This window comes from Conger conger, chromosome 3, assembly GCF_963514075.1.
Source record: "Conger conger chromosome 3, fConCon1.1, whole genome shotgun sequence".
Classification (NCBI taxonomy): domain Eukaryota; kingdom Metazoa; phylum Chordata; class Actinopteri; order Anguilliformes; family Congridae; genus Conger; species Conger conger.
This window is the reverse complement of record NC_083762.1, coordinates 76,899,346-76,915,109: the sequence shown is the minus strand read 5'-3', so window position 1 is coordinate 76,915,109 and position 15,764 is coordinate 76,899,346. Positions and strand designations below refer to the sequence as shown.

General features: G+C 48.2%; 1 protein-coding gene across 5 annotated transcripts in view; it reads left to right on the top strand.

Annotated features, from left to right (window-relative positions):
• Window positions 1-15,764, top strand: part of myo1b (myosin IB) — a 103,123-nt gene that overhangs the window by 863 nt on the left and 86,496 nt on the right. For all 5 annotated transcript variants that reach the window (XM_061234723.1, XM_061234722.1, XM_061234721.1 and 2 more), the window contains exon 2: window positions 15,264-15,407. In XM_061234723.1, coding sequence (XP_061090707.1) covers window positions 15,273-15,407 — 135 coding nt within the window. In that variant the 5' untranslated portion in view covers window positions 15,264-15,272. The remainder of the gene's footprint in view (window positions 1-15,263; window positions 15,408-15,764) is intronic.

Genomic DNA, 15,764 nt, shown 5'->3' with positions numbered 1-15,764 from the left:
TCCTCACCAAAACACAGTAACTTATTCATCGCATGGGTCCTTGTTCTGCAGACTCGGAGGGGGTGAAGGCAAAACCTTTTTAAGGGGAGTGGTTCGGGGGGGGTTCTACCTTTGTTGCTGCTCATCTCTTTTGGGGAAACTAGGGCAAATTTTGCATTGTTAATGTATCACGCGTCGATTTTTAGCCTATTACAAACTTCTGACAGCACGCACTGAACGTATAGAAACAACGCCTAGTCGACTGCAAGACTAGCCTACTTGCGGTGCACGAGTTGAGATTACTTTTATTGAGACTGCTTTCGCAATGAATCAATTTATTAAATGATGTAAGATGGAAATTCTGCATAATAAATGCGTTATGCAGCGTTGAGGTCACACAAATCTGTAACCTATTGCCTCGCAAAACCACATAAGCAGTGAGGAGTAGGGGTGCCTTTTACTTCATAGCTGAATAGGCCCCCTGGACTACATCTTGGGAAGGTTTTCGGAGACCTGTGGTCATTTTTGTTTCATTATTTATTTATTTTCGAAAAGAATAATAACAATGAAAGCCATAGATGGAGACATGGCGTGAACACCAAACGTTCACGGGTCAGTTTGGGCTGTCAGGAATGCGTCCATTACTGGTTGCTAATTGATTCCAGAAGCACTGAGCGATCTTTAAAAAAAAAAAAAAAAGAAGGGCTTCCATTGCCGTCCCTCAGCGAAGGTTCGGTGTGACAATTAATCTTTTAGGGTTTTCCGCGAACATAAGCACAAGTACACACAGGCGAACAAAAGCGAGCTTTCAGACCAGGAATCCCCCACACGCCGGCTCCGAGGTGTCCGTGTGGGTTTAAGTTAAAGGAAAATCGTTCTTACTTGCTCACACATTTGAGTCACACGGCTGGGGAAGGATGAAAGGGAGAAACTCAATATGGTTCCCATTTCCATCCAACGTATTCATTTCTTTCTTTCTTTTTTTCTTCTATTCTTCTATTTTTGGTTGGGATTTTTTTTTGTTCGTAGTTGAACTGCTCTAGTGTGCAAATGCATAGCATCTTGAGTATTGGATCCAATTGTCTGAGGTGAATCCAGAGTTGTAGTTAATATCTACCAGATTGTAACTTATCCGGCTGGACCCTCTCTGGACAGATTTAAATTTAGCTACAAACAGCAGGGATAATTTTGGGGGCCATTGCACTAGTAGTGAAGGCAGGAAATGTAACTTTTTGTATGACCACGTGTTTATGAGCTTGGGGTTTTCTCCTCTTAAAGAAATGGCGTATTTGTTTTGTACACTCATTGTATTTATTGTTCAGCATTCGTTATTGCAGCCGCCCACTATTCCAGACAAATTTCAGAAGCTCAACATCACCCCGTCCGCATTTGTTACGCATTGTCAAATACTTGAATCCAAAAGTGTTACGTATTTCTGTGCTCGATTGATCTTGCCTGGTGCAATTGAGCCGACCAAAAGGACCAGATAGCGGGGCTTGCACCTTTTGAGATCATTTCACAGGTCCCATTACACCAGGCAAGCTCCGTAAAGCATAGAAAAGTATTTTTATCCAAAGCAGTGATTTATTTGACCCAGGTCTGGTCCACATTGCATTACATTACAATGATAACGTTATCCAGAGCGACATACAATTGATTAGACTAAGCAGGAGACAATCCTCCCCTGGAGCAATGCAGGGTTAAGAGTCTTGCTCAAGGGCCCAGTGGCTGTGCGGATCTTATTTTGGCTACCCCGGGAATCGAACCACCGACCTTGCGGGTCCCAGTCATTTACCTTAACCGCTACGCTACAGGCTGCCTGACGACGGTGTTCTGCCTCTTTAGACTTCTTGCTGGGCTTCAGTTGCCCATTCTGTCACCTAGTATCTAAAGAACAGAGCGCTGGAGACAGAGCGGAAAGAAAGGGCTAGGTTTTCATTTTTAATGAGCTGTGGCTGTCTCAGAACTGACTGGAGCACATGTGGTCCGGCAGGCCTCATTGGATTTACCCCTAGAAAAATAAGAATTTGTTATTAGTTTGACGCTTTTTATCCGAAGCAGCTTTGCAGTTGGTAAGCATGGGACAATCCTCCCCTGGAGCAGTGCCGGGTTAAGGGCCTCGCTCAAGCGCCCAACGGCTGTGCTGGTCCTCTCGTGGCTACACGGGGGATCGAACCACCGACCTTCCGGGTCCAAGTCAAGCACCGTAGCCACTACACTACAGCCTGCCCCTGCCCGGGGTCCGACGAACATTTGCCAGCTTTTCTACGAAGGCTTCGAGATGTAATGTAGCGACACAATCGCATGTTATTTGGCTGACGCTTTCTTCCAAGGCGACTTATAGTTGATTGGACTAAGCAGGAGACAACCCCACCCTTGAGCAAGGGCCTGGTGGGGTTAACGGCCTTGCCCAAGGGCCGAATCACAGTGGGGATGCACCGGGGTCCAAACCGGAGGTGACTAGAGGCCTCAAAAAAAAAAAAGTGTTTCTTTCCGTATTCGGCGAGTTTGCACTCGTCCTTGTCTACATCTGCTCAGGGAACATGGAGGGAAAGTCCGCACACGGAGCCAGCCAAGGTTGCCAACACGTACGCGCATTTAAGAGCTGTTTACCTTTGAAATGTGGCTACAAGCTGTTATCAAAGACAGAACTGTTTGTCCTGGCTGGTCTTGTTGCTATCTGACTGCTGGGTAGAGCTCTCAATAAAGGCATAAACTAGTGCTGTAAATTCACTATTTTGCTAATTACAATGGGATACAAACAAAGGGTCTCAAATTGCTTTTGTTAGTTGGGGTTTTAGTTGGTGAATTAATTGACGATATTGAATAATATTTGATGGTGTGGAAAAATGTGCTTACTTCAGTTCAGTTTAGAGTGTGCCAGTTGATCTAATTCTCTCCACACAATTATTAATTATTATGAAATATGTATTTTGCCTTGTGTTATATCAAATCATGCTGATGAAATGCATGCATGCAAGTACCAACATACTTACAAACTATAGGCATAATAAATTCACAGGAAGTTTGTGCAGTGAACAATAGGCGTATTTATGTGGTTCCAATTTTTCCCTCTATTGCCAAGAAAATCGTTGTGGCATAACGTTTTCAGTCCCCTGACAACCTTGGTCTCGGTCATTCTCAAAGAGATGCTATCGTGTAGTCTGTGTACCATATCTGAGTTTTGCGCTCTGTCAATGAATGGCCGGACCGGTTTACACTTTTTAAGCTTCTTGAAAGTACATGAATGTGAACAGTGCTCTTCATAGAGTACTTCAGTCCACCCTGTCCTGTGGAGAAGCTTTAACAGCCAACTGCTCCAGGCAGAACAATTCCAATTAGCCAGGAGTTTCCTCATCTTCGTGTGATCTCTGTGCTCTCCAGTACGTCAAGCTACCGAATCATGGTAGGAGAACCATATGGGAATATCCCAGGGCCAGTCAAATGAAAAAGGATGTATTCCAATTGTGGAGTGTGTAGAGAGGCTGACTGGGGGGGCAGTGTTGGAGCGCAGTGGCAATATCCCTTCCCAGGAGAAATGGGTTCAAGCGACTGGATGTTTTTCGGGATGCGTCTTTATCTGCTTGTCTATTTCCTGTCCGTGGAAGCTGTACATTTGCCGCCACGGAATGGGAGGATTACCTAGCAGATCTGTGTCGAATTCGATTGATCTGATCTTGCCTGGTGTGATTGAGCCAACCGAGAGGGCGTTGTACCTTTTTTTTTGAGTTTCTCATAGGTTCCAATTCACCAGACAAGCTCAATAAAGTGTTTGAATCCAAAACCATCACATATTTGACCCGGGTCTGTTGCCGTGGTGGTTCGTCTTTGCAACACTGCTGTGAGTGTGTGCCTGGAGTTGTTCGCCTGGACTTTTCTGCAGAACCTTGGAGATGTTTTTCTTTTTAAGACCTCGTTCAAAAGTCAACTTTCTTTTTCCATATGCGCGTGTTATTTAAGTTGAGGCTTCTTTGACTCAAGGCAAGAATGATTGACTGTCTGCGTGACTGCCCCCTTCCCCCGATCTCCAGGAACTCTGGGTATTGCTGAGCAATTTGATTCAGTCCATAATTGAGCACCAAAACCGCAGCAGCTGGTTTCCCCATTCAGACGCTAAAATCGAGGACCCGGTCTGTCATAACTCTACTGTGACGCCACTCTTGCCCGAGAGTGCAGAGAACCTGCAAATGTACAGTGTGTCCGAAGAGAGAAAGGAGAGTTGGTGTATGTTTAAAAAAAAAAAAGAAAAAAAAATTCTCAGAAAAATTATATTTCTTGCTTTTGTATCATGGGATACAAAATTTTGTATCGTCTATTCATGCGTTCTAAAATATGCATGTTGCTGTCATAAAATTTATGGAAGCAGTGTGACGGTTTTATGTTATTTGACGTAACCGGACATCCTGTGTCATGCCACCTTGTGGCAGCTGTTAGGTCGTGTACGGCAGTGTTATGTCAGCCTTATGGCGAGGAGTTCAAGGAAAGTGTTACAAAACTTTCATTAAGCATATGTCACATTTCCAGCTGTGTGCATCTCCATGCTGCTAAAGGCAAAGCCTCTTTTAAACCCCAAAACAAATGCCATTCTGATGCTGAACATGACTAGCTTTGCTGTTCTGTGCTGCTACGCCTGGTGATGTCATGTAAGAGTGTGTCGGGGGTGGTTTTTGGGGAAAAAGCCTGACTGCTACTTCTGTGGGGGCCGGTATCATATTGGGGTGACATTGGCTCAGGAGGCCTCTGCCAGTGAGAAGGTTGCTGGTTCGATCCCGCCCTAGATTTCATCAACAAATGTCCCTGAGCAAGACACCTAACCCCCAAATGCTCCTGACCAGCTGGTTGGTGCCTCGCATTGCAGCCAATTGGCATTGGTGTGTGTATGAATGGGTGAATGAGAAGCATCAATTGTACAGCACTTTGGATAAAGGCGCTATATAAATGCCAACCATTTACCGTTTACCATTCATACTGAAGCAGGTTGAGTTTGCACACAACTACCCCAGTGCTCCACTTACTGGTGGGCCCTGGTGAGGAAGTAATGGAGGGGATTGGTGTTGTGGAGGACGTTAGCGTAATGGAGGAGGTTGGTGTTGTGGAGGACGTTAGCGTAATGGAGGGGGTTGGTGTTGTGGAGGATGTTAGAGTAATGGAGGGGGTTGGTGTTGTGGAGGACGTTAGAGTAATGGAGGGGGTTGGTGTTGTGGAGGACGTTAGAGTAATGGAGGGGGTTGGTGTTGTGGAGGACGTTAGCGTAATGGAGGGGGTTGGTGTTGTGGAGGACGGTAGAGTAATGGACGGGGTTGGTGTTGTGGAGGACGGTAGAGTAATGGAGGGGGTTGTTGTTGTGGAGGACGTTAGCGTAATGGAGGGGGTTGGTGTTGTGGAGGACGTTAGCGTAATGGAGGGGGTTTGTGTTGTGGAGGACGTTAGCGTAATGGAGGGGGTTTGTGTTGTGGAGGACGTTAGCGTAATGGAGGGGGTTTGTGTTGTGGAGGACGTTAGAGTAATGGACGGGGTTAGTGTTGTGGAGGACGTTGGAGTAATGGAGGGGGTTGTTGTTGTGGAGGACGTTAGCGTAATGGAGGGGGTTGGTGTTGTGGAGGACGTTAGCGTAATGGAGGGGGTTGGTGTTGTGGAGGACGGTAGAGTAATGGACGGGGTTAGTGTTGTGGAGGACGTTAGCGTAATGGAGGGGGTTGGTGTTGTGGAGGACGTTAGAGTAATGGAGGGGGTTGGTGTTGTGGAGGACGGTAGAGTAATGGAGGGGGCTAGCATATTGACTCCTGGGGGGATGTGCTGTAGGCTGATCGGCGTGGAAACGCATGGCCAGGGCACACAGATGTTGTAAACAGAGACAGGAAGCCGGTTTCGGGAGGAACAGAACGTCAGCCAGGCCGATGGAGAGGGCACAATGAGAATACTCATCCAACCCAGCGCCCCCAAACCTTTCTGTCTTCAATTAAGCAATTTTGAGGGGAACAGTGGTTGACTTGAGGAGTGGAGGAGGGGTTTGTGAGAAGGGGGGGGGGGGCAGAGGCTGAGCCGTAGAACATAATGGTAGTCTCCTCAAAATCTGTTTGTAGTCAACACTGGCAGAACCTATGCTGTCTTAGTTATGTGCCAATTTGTTTTGAAATTATAGGAACTGGGCAAGACTATGTTGTTGTTATTTATTCGACTGGCTTCCTCAATTGTACGTTTATGTTCAGGGTACGCATTCCTTACAGAGATACTGTGCCTAAGCCAGTCCTAGCAGGAGGTTGAGTGATCGTCAGAACCACAGTACTGTGTGGTTAAAAAAGGGAGGAGACCGGCTCTCGTGCTAGGACAGAGATCTCCTGTGGTGATTTATTGTTATGTTGTGAAACCCTATACACATGGAACCGGTCCTGTGTAGTCTAGTATTCTCATCACGAGGCCCATATCTGGCACGATGGGGTTTCCCAGTGTGTCAGCCTAGAGCAGGTTCATGCGTACTTTATATCGCCATCATCTTGACAAGGACAATTGATTCTTGCTTTTTGATAACTTAAGATTTGTCCTAAAATCTTAATCGCCCTTAAATCTTAATTTTGGCTGGGAATGAGTCGTTGGTTACAGACGCAAGTGGTTTCACTTTTAGGTGAGCTCTGGTCCCTCAGGCCCCTTCTGTAAGTGCACTGGCCAGACAAATGAAAGTGTACTTTTTGATGACTCTAATCTGCCTTTGGGTGGGAGGGGGTGGGGCGGGGGGGGGGGGGGGGGGGGGGGTAGAAAGGTCGTCTAGATGGGTAGAAAGGTTAGAAAAGCTAGAAAGGTCATATCCAATCTCTTCAGTTCGCTTTTGAATGTTGTGACCAAATAGGCTACACCTGCTTTAGCCAGAGAGCTGATGTTTCTCGCAATTGTAAACCACCCCGGCTGAAACATAGGCCCAAGTTCCCCGTGAAATTATAAATTTAAACCGTGTTTTTATGCTCTTCAGTTCCCAAGGGTATTTAACTGTCGAAAAGCTCCAACCAGACGGTCCTGGTGACCATAATCTGACCATAGCCGCAGCACTGGAATCCCCGATGGACAGTGTGCTAGGGTACGTTTGAGGCACTTTTTTATTTGTTAAAACCACTGAGTCCCACTTAATATCATTGTGTACTGGGAGTTGTGTGATTCTATTGCTTGTTCAGATAAACCACTGTGATTATGTGAAATTATGGAAGATGATACGCAGGCTTTTACAGTAATGGAAAGAGTCTGAAGGCAGCCTGCTGCAGCCCTCTCATTCTGTCCAGGGTGGGATGAAATTGCAGTTGAGTCACTGCACTTAAAGCGCTCTTCCGCAGCGCAACTCTGCAACGGATTGGCCGGCTGTCCTTGGTGTATGACTGCGTTTCACCCAGTGCATGCTGGGGTAGGCGCCCCCCCCCCCCATAGCTGTAATCTGGAGTAGTTTTCAAGCAGTTTTCAAAATGGATTCAGGAAAGATGATAATCTTGAAGCTGTTTTTATGGTTGAACGCCTAAAAAGGCATTACCATGGGGGGCCTGGTAATGATTGTATGAATGCAAGTGTTGGGTCTGACTGTGGCAGGGCCACGTTCTTTGTTCTTGCCTGGAGTCAAATGGCCTAATTTGAGTCAAACTGCAAACCTTTGTTCCTTTGCATTTTAGGGAAAACGAGGCCAGTGGACATTTTGTGTTGTTCCTCCTTCATGAGACTGCTGGTGTTGATTCTGTCTACGCTGTGAATTGTGGGATAGCTTGTTGTTCTGCCGTGGTCAGTGGGAGTCTGACCTTTTCCCGTGACGCTGCGGCTGCTGACACGGACAGGAGGAGGAGGAGTGGACCTCAGGGTGGGGTTTTGACTGCAGTGAGATCCGCCCCTTTGTGTCTATGCAAGGTCAGAGGAGTCATGGGTTATGGTCCTGTGAGTGTGTGTGTGTTAGTGTGAGAGTGACCTAGCTCAAATATGTCATTGTTTTTGGATTCAAATACTTTTCTTTGCTTTACTGAGCTTATCTGGTGTATTGGAACCTATACTCTCCAAAAAAATAAAAATAATAAAACGGTCCTCTCGGGAGGCTCAGTTGCACCAGGCACGATTAATCGAGCTCAGAAGTATTAGAATCCAAAAGAGTTAGATACTGCATTGGACCCGTTGAGGGACAGACCAAGATTTAACAATGCCTCGCATTTTCTGTAGTCTACTTGGGGAGAAAACCATTAGCTGATGCGATCTTGTCATTGTTTTTGGAATGAGTTTTTCCCATGTTTCCAAACTCCGGTCCAAGCGCAGCAACAAGAGTGGTTTTCCTAACCGGAATCTGAACCTGTGACCGCAGTGGGCCGAAACCGCAGGCTTCCCCTGTAACAGCGTAGGGAAGGCGGGTTCCTCTCCGCCCGTGAAACAGTCTGCCTGCGCAATGTTACCGACTGCTCTAATTACCAGTGTTGGGGTTTTTTGGTTTTTTTTTCCTGGTCTGTCTCCCAGTCTGGGCACCCCCCAGCCTTGCCCCAATCTTTGCCCAGTGACTGTCTCTAACACTTCATTCATTGCCAGTGCTGGCCCTCTTCCAGGAAATGCAAATGATATATTATTTGGCATTTAATGTAATTACCCACCTGAGCTGCTCTGGAGCTGGGCCAGTTTGTCTGGGAGAGGTGACGTGCGCTCTCCAATCTGTGCACCTGGGTTCTGGATTACTTTATTAAAATTGAATTTTCCTACGCTGGCTCGCTCCTATTTCTCTGTGAACGGGCGTTCTATTAATACGCCCAGTAATCTGCTGGATTAGAACTAAGACGCTTATTTGGTTAGAAACTCGATGAAATGCATTTGTTTCCAGGACCCTGCCGTTTATTTTTTATTTTTTCCTTTTTTCCAATGAATACATTACGGATGCATACGTTTTCACCAGTGAAAGTGCATTCTACCTGGGTTGTGTATGAAAACTCAGCAACAATTATCCAGTTAATGTATTTGGCTCTCTTCAGTTTAGCTGCATCTTGTCTTGTTTATTCAGATAATTTGCAAGAAATGTTTTCGCCCACCACAGAATATAGCCAAGTTTCATAATATCCCTGGTGCTAAGTTGACTGTTGAATTTTAAGTGACATGGATTTGCACAGGCCTAATTCGACAGCAGTTAATTATGCACACAGCTAGTGATGGCATTTTAACTGCATGAGACCTTGTTATTACATTGACTTGCAAATGTAATATTTCTTCAGAGTTTTTGAACATACCACGATAAAAGAGAATTTGTCGCAAAAATACATTTTATGTGTTAAGGTGTTTTGTATTTCCATGTGGAAAACGAGTAAAGGGGAATACATGCATTACGGTCATGCCTGCACAGTAGAACTATATACATGCATGCATGCATATTATTACAGTCCACTAGTTTGGCTTCGGCAGACGTGGGTGTGTTTCCCTTGCATGCTGGGTAATCCTGCCTGTCTTTATCTGCGGATAATGCGTCCCCTCTCTCTAATGGACCTGCCAGACTGCACCGGGCACTGCAGCACTCTCCCTAATGTGGTTACATCATCAACGGCCTCAGGGCTGTAGTACTAGGGGTACTGGGCTACCAACACTGCTGGAGGGTGGTTTTTACATTACATTACATTATTGGCATTTGGCAGACGCGACATAAAGTTGATTAGACTAAGCGGGAGACAATCCTCCCCTGGAGCAATGCAGGGTTAAGGGCCTTGCTCAAGGGCCCAACGGCTGTGCGGATCTTATTGTGGCTTCACCGGGATTAGAACCACCGACCTTGCGTGTCCCAGTCATTTACCTTAACCACTACGCTACAGGCCGCCCCTGTTAAATGCAGGGACGCATGCTTCAGTATTTGCCTAATCGGTATGACCCTGTGTGCCGTACCCACTCTGCGTTTTGTCCCCTTTTTTTAAGTGGCCAGTCGGTGACTTGATGTGTGTGCTGATTATTGGCTATGTCGTGCTGCCCTGTCAGCGTACTTTCTAAGTGCTGGGGACGTCAGTGTAATACACTGCTGCACACGGATCCATCATCCCCAATCAACTCCCAAAAAAGGGATGTCCTCTCTCGGACCTCAATTCTCACAGTTGTTGGCAGCTTTTGGTAGCTTAGTGTTTGTCACTGTTGTTCCAGTGTAAAGTTCTCATTCAGGCTGGTGGCTCTATTTGTGGTAGCCAATGTTTGTGTCACTGCACTTCCAGTGTAAAGTTCTCATTCAGGCTGGTGGTTTGCTGTGCGTGACGTAAGATGAGACGAACTCCATCACGGTGCCCTCTCGGTGGTGCGCTTCCTGGGACGGGGGACGGGGGACGGGGGACGGGGGACGTGGGACGGAAGGGGCTGGAAATGTTGTGTTCCGAATGCTCCCAGTTGGGACCGCCGTTGTTTTTAAATTCCGGCTTCTCGCCTGCTTTTAAGATGCTCTTGCAGATTGTTCTCTCAGTTAGTCCGAGAGCCTCTGTCTGTTTTGCCCGCCCCACGGCCCACGGCCGCTCCCCGGCCTGGTCCCTGCCCTGGAAGCAGATGACCGTTAATTGACGGCTTTCGCTTGTCGTCTGCCTTCGCCCGGTCGTCGCCAGAAGCGCAGTTGCGTAACCGGGGTCAATCGCGAGCCGCGCGTCCTCAAACCAACGCGCAGCACAGAACGCAGGACGTGCCGAGAACCTTCCCCGGCATGTTCTCCTTTTGTAGTTTTCTGTGAACTACACAATACTTTCATTTTATTTTACTTCTGCGCAAATGGAAAATGTTTTTTTGAGAATTTAAGGGCCCTCCTCTGGTTGTGTTGCAGCAGCAGACCAGAGGAGTTGGTTTCCTGGATACTGGAGAGCCAGTACAGGCTGAATAGCCTTCTGTACAAAGATAAATAAAGACGGACTTTTAAAAGCTTTGGCCACCTGGTGCTGACAGGTTTGGTTTGTATATCTGTGCCGTTGCGGTCTGTGTGTGTGTGTCTGTGTCTGTCTGTCTCTGTGTCTGTGTGTGTGTCCAGAGAGAGAGGTGGAGAGATTGTAAGAGGGAGGAAAAGGAAGAGTGAAAGTGAGGGTGTTACCTGGGTGCTTTCCTCCCGTGCACAGAGACAGGCAGGCTACGAGCTCAGAGATTAGTGCGATTGGGAGACTGGGGGCTAAGAGAGGTGTGGGTCTGTGTGTGGGTGTGGATGTGTATGTTGTGTCTGTGTGTGTTGGGGGGGGGGGGGGGGTCTTTGTGTGTGTGTGTGTGTGTGTGTGTGTGTGTGTGTGGGGTCTTTGTGTGTGTGTGGGTGTGTATGTTGTATCTGTCTGTGTGTGTGGGGGGTCTTTGTGTGTGTGTGGGTGTGTATGTTGTGTCTGTGTGTGTGTGTGTGTGTGTGTGTGTGTGGGGGGGGGGTCTTTGTGTGTGTGTGGGTGTGTATGTTGTATCTGTCTGTGTGTGTGGGGGGTCTTTGTGTGGGTGTGTATGTTGTGTCTGTGTGTGTGTGTGTGGGGGGGGGGGTCTTTGTGTGTGTGTGTGTGTGTGTGTGTGTGGGTGTGTATGTTGTATCTGTCTGTGTGTGTGGGGGTCTGTGTAGGTGTGTATGTTGTGTCTGTATGTGTGGGTGGTGGTCTGTGTGGGTCTGTGTGTTGGTGTGGATGTTGTGTGGGTCTGTGTATGGGTCTGTGTGTTGGTGTGGATGTTGTGTGGGTCTGTGTGTTGGTGTGGATGTTGTGTGGGTCTGTGTGTTGGTGTGGATATTGTGTGGGTCTGTGTGTGGGTCCGTGTGTGCCACTGTGGTCTGGGTCTGTTTCTGCCTGTCTAATCACAGTAAGTGTTTAGTGTGGTGTGGGCTGGTGTGAGACCTTGCTAGACAAAGCTTTCCTCGGCTATTGCTATGTATGTCTTTCCCTGAATCCAAAGCTACGGTTGCTATGCAGAAGTGAAAATAAAATGTGGGATTTGTTTTCCAGCCCGAGTGGCCAGTCCTGGAACCACCTGAGGCTCCTCGGAGTTTCTGTGTGTGTACGAAAAAGTATGTGCGCGCCTGTCTACATGAGGCGAGCTTTTGCTTATTCCCTCCCTTCGCTAGGTCTCTGAGAAGTCTGGTGGCCAATCAGAATCCAGCACAGTCCCGCTCCCTTTACCCCGCGGCTAGTTTTGAACATTTTTAAATTGTATTGACTCGCCCTGCTAATCAATCCGATCAAACGGCCAAAAACCGGGCATGGTTTATCCGGGCCCACGGTTTCCAGGTTCAGCCTTCTCCCGTGCTTATTGGTGCCGAAGCTAGACGTGCAGGTCAGGTTAGGCACACTCCCGCCGTTGCCCTTGACCCAGGCTCTGGCCTCAGAACTGGAGTTGGTCCCCGGGCGCTGCACTGTGGCTGCCCACTGCTCCGGAGTGACCAGGATGGGTGAAACGCAGAGGACGCATGTCGTGTCTTATCTCGTCTGACTGGAAATGCTCGTAGTCGCGAACCAAATGACCACATTGTGGAGAATATCTGAAAGGCCCTGGGTGCAGTTCTGAATCAGGCCTGTACTTCTGGCTTGAAATAATCCACTGCTCTCAAACAAATCTGGAAGGCAAGGAAACGTATACAAGGATCTGAATCATAATTCATAGCCTGCGTCTTTTGCGAGGAGGGCGAGATGTATATATTTTTTTAAATTCACTGTTGTTCATATGTGGCTGGATTCTGCAGCGATAACCATGAAACGGTGTGTTGTGGAGATGGGGGTAGGTCTGTCCCGTTATTGTCGTTACCGATGGTAGAAAGCCTTCAAACCACGTCTCGCTTCCAAGCAACTGTTGCTAAGTTGGGCTGAGCAGGACAAAGGTCTGAGGCCTGCAGATAAGGGCCTGACAGGGCCAGGGCTCGAGAGGGGAACTCGGGGATTTGACATCATGTCCAAGCAAAACAATGGCAAGGGGAAATGTATCCAATCAGGAGCTCATCCAAAGAGGCTATAGAATTAGATATTGCCACATCTCTCAAACCCTCTGCGCATATGCATTTATGAATACGTCACGGAAAAAAAAAACTCCTACCTTCACTGTCTCACTGTCTCACTGTCTCACTGTCTCACTGTCTCACTGTCTCACTGTCTCGCGTGTTGTCCATGTGTATCATTTAAGGTTACGTTTTTGTGGTTCATTTAGTTACTTCTTTTTTTTTTTTTTTTTTTATCCTCCGAGATAAAGATGCCAAGTTACCATGAATTCAATGGTGTCATCAAGTGAAATCGTGGTGGAATAGGCGCGAGCACAGGAAATAATCGGGAGGGAGGGAGGTCAAAGTACAAAGTATGCTCACCGCTCTGTTGCGTGGGTGTGTGTTCTGTTGTCGCCTGCCTGTTTGTCACAGTGAGATGACTGGACGTAAACTCACAGGGTGTGTTCACCAGCCTCTCATCCGCGTGGTGCAGGGGGTCACTACTCCGCTCTCTACCCCCCCCAACTGCCCCAAACCTTCTGCTGGAGTACTTTCTACCTGTTAACTGTGTGTGAGTGTGTGAGTGTAATCTGCATTGGTTCATTTGAGTTTGTTTTTCGGTCTTCCGGGGCAAAGGTCCTAAGCTACCATCAAAGTCAGTGGTGTCACAAAATCTTAATGAAGCATGGTAGAATAGGCACTTGCACTGTGAATAATGGCTTGCATGAGGCCGGCTGGGATCGTCAGAGTAAAAAGTGCACTCGCAGAGTTGATTTCGCTGCATTGGGTTTGGCCATGACCTGGGTCAGATACGTCATCGTTTGGATTCAGATACTTTTCTGTGCTCGATTGACCTTGCCTGCCGCGACTGAGCCAACCAAGAGGCGGGAGAGACCAGAAGAGGCGCTTTCAGAGTATATCATAGGTTCTGATACACCAGACAAGCTAAGGTGTATTCTCCAAATACAGGCAGGGCAGATATCCTGTACAGGTGAGACTCCTGGTATGGACCTCTGTTAAGCTTGCGGTATTATTACTTAACCCAGCAACCTTATGAACAGTAACTGTGTTCTGTGACTTGGTAAAGAAAGTCCCTTCCTTAAACATACGGTATGCATCGAAACAAGAAACCAAAAAATAAGAGAGTAAGAATTGCACTACATAATAATAAGCATAAAAAAGAACCACCACCATGATTTAACGTACTTGATAAATGGTAAATGGTTGCCATTGAGTATAGATGCTTCTCATTCACCCATTCATACACACACTTGCACACCAACGGCAATTGGCTGCAATGCAAGGCAGCAACCAGCTCGTCAGGAGCATTTGGGGGTTAGGTGTCTTGCTCATGAGACGACTGTTCTTATCGCCTGAGCCAATGAGACTACTTCTTACCGCCTGAGCCAATGAGACGACTGTTCTTTCCGCCTGAGCCAATGAGACGACCGTCCTTACCGCCTGAGCCAATGAGATGACCGTCCTTACCGCCTGAGCCAATGAGACGACTGTTCTTACCGCCTGAGCCCGTGTCGCCCTGTGCTTGTGGGACGCTGCCTCTTTTTCTGCTGACGTAGAGGCAGGACTCCCCCTCCTCCTCCCCCAACAATGGTGGATGAGCGCATGGCTGAACCGTGGCCCCTGCGGTAGAACAACACTGGAGGGGCTCCGGGGCTCTGCAAAGCCCCGCTGTCAGGCCCCTGAATGGATCCCGGGCCCCTCTTTATCTCCCCGGCTATAGCCCCAGGATTAGTGACCAAAGGGACTGGTGAACGTGGGGGGGGGGGGGGGGGGGGGGTGGGGGAGAACTGCTACCCCCAGCAGAGTCTTTGTCTTCGGTAATGTTGGCTCAGACGTGGCCTCTATGGATCGGATCTTTTTTTTTGGGGGGGGTGGGGGTGGGGTGGGATGGGTGGGTGGGTGGGGGTTCACAGCAGCGTGAATGTGCTTGTAAATAAAATCCAGTCCACTCCGATGGATTACCCCTGCAAGCTTGAGTGCCATAATCAGTCCAGGAAATGAGGGAGGGAGGGGGGAGGCTAACGTGAGCGCACACGGCCCCCCCCTCAGATTGGTGGCGGGGTGGGTGGTGGAGTGACCCGGGAAAGGCAGACCGGCCTCCTGCGGTTAAAAAAAGTGTGCGGTTCTTCCGTTACGTCGGCGGCAGAAGGATCCCTCCTTTGCGGCCGCTCCGGACCATTCCGGAAACAGCCGCGGCCAGTGGGTGTGTCGAAGTGTCCCTGAGCGAGACGCCTAAGCCGCCAATTTCTGATGCCGGTACCTTGCATTGCAGCCTTTCGCCGTTGGTCTGTGAGCATGTGTGAATGGGCCACTTTGGATAAATGTGCTATATAAATGCAGTCCCCATTTACCGTTTAGTAATCTGACTTGCGGCCATCTTGTCTGTTTGCAGGGGGGGAACATGTCCAAAATGGAGGTCAAGACGTCACTTCTCGACAACATGATCGGGGTGGGCGACATGGTCCTGCTGGAGCCCCTAACTGAGGACTCCTTCATCGACAACCTGAGGAAGCGCTTCGACCACAACGAGATCTACGTGAGTTACCCTTTCCCTGCTCGATGCAATAAACTCACTTGTGAGGTCGGTAACGGGGGCGTACTTAATCACAAAGCCACGGTCAGATCAGTCACTTGAGCAAGGACCTTGACCCCACATTGCTCCAGGTGGGAATGTCCCCTGCTGAGTCTAATCAACTGTAAGTCTCTTTGGATAAAAGCGTCAGCCTGTTGATGGTGATATAATGCATATCTTCGTGCTGCTGGTCGGCCAACCGTTTGCCGAGGCCTCTTGGTTTTTGTGGTCGGGTTGGAGCTGGCTGCTGGTTGTTTCGTGTCACAACATTACATGACGTTTTATTTAGCAGATGCTTTCATCTGACGCGGCATGCAGGAC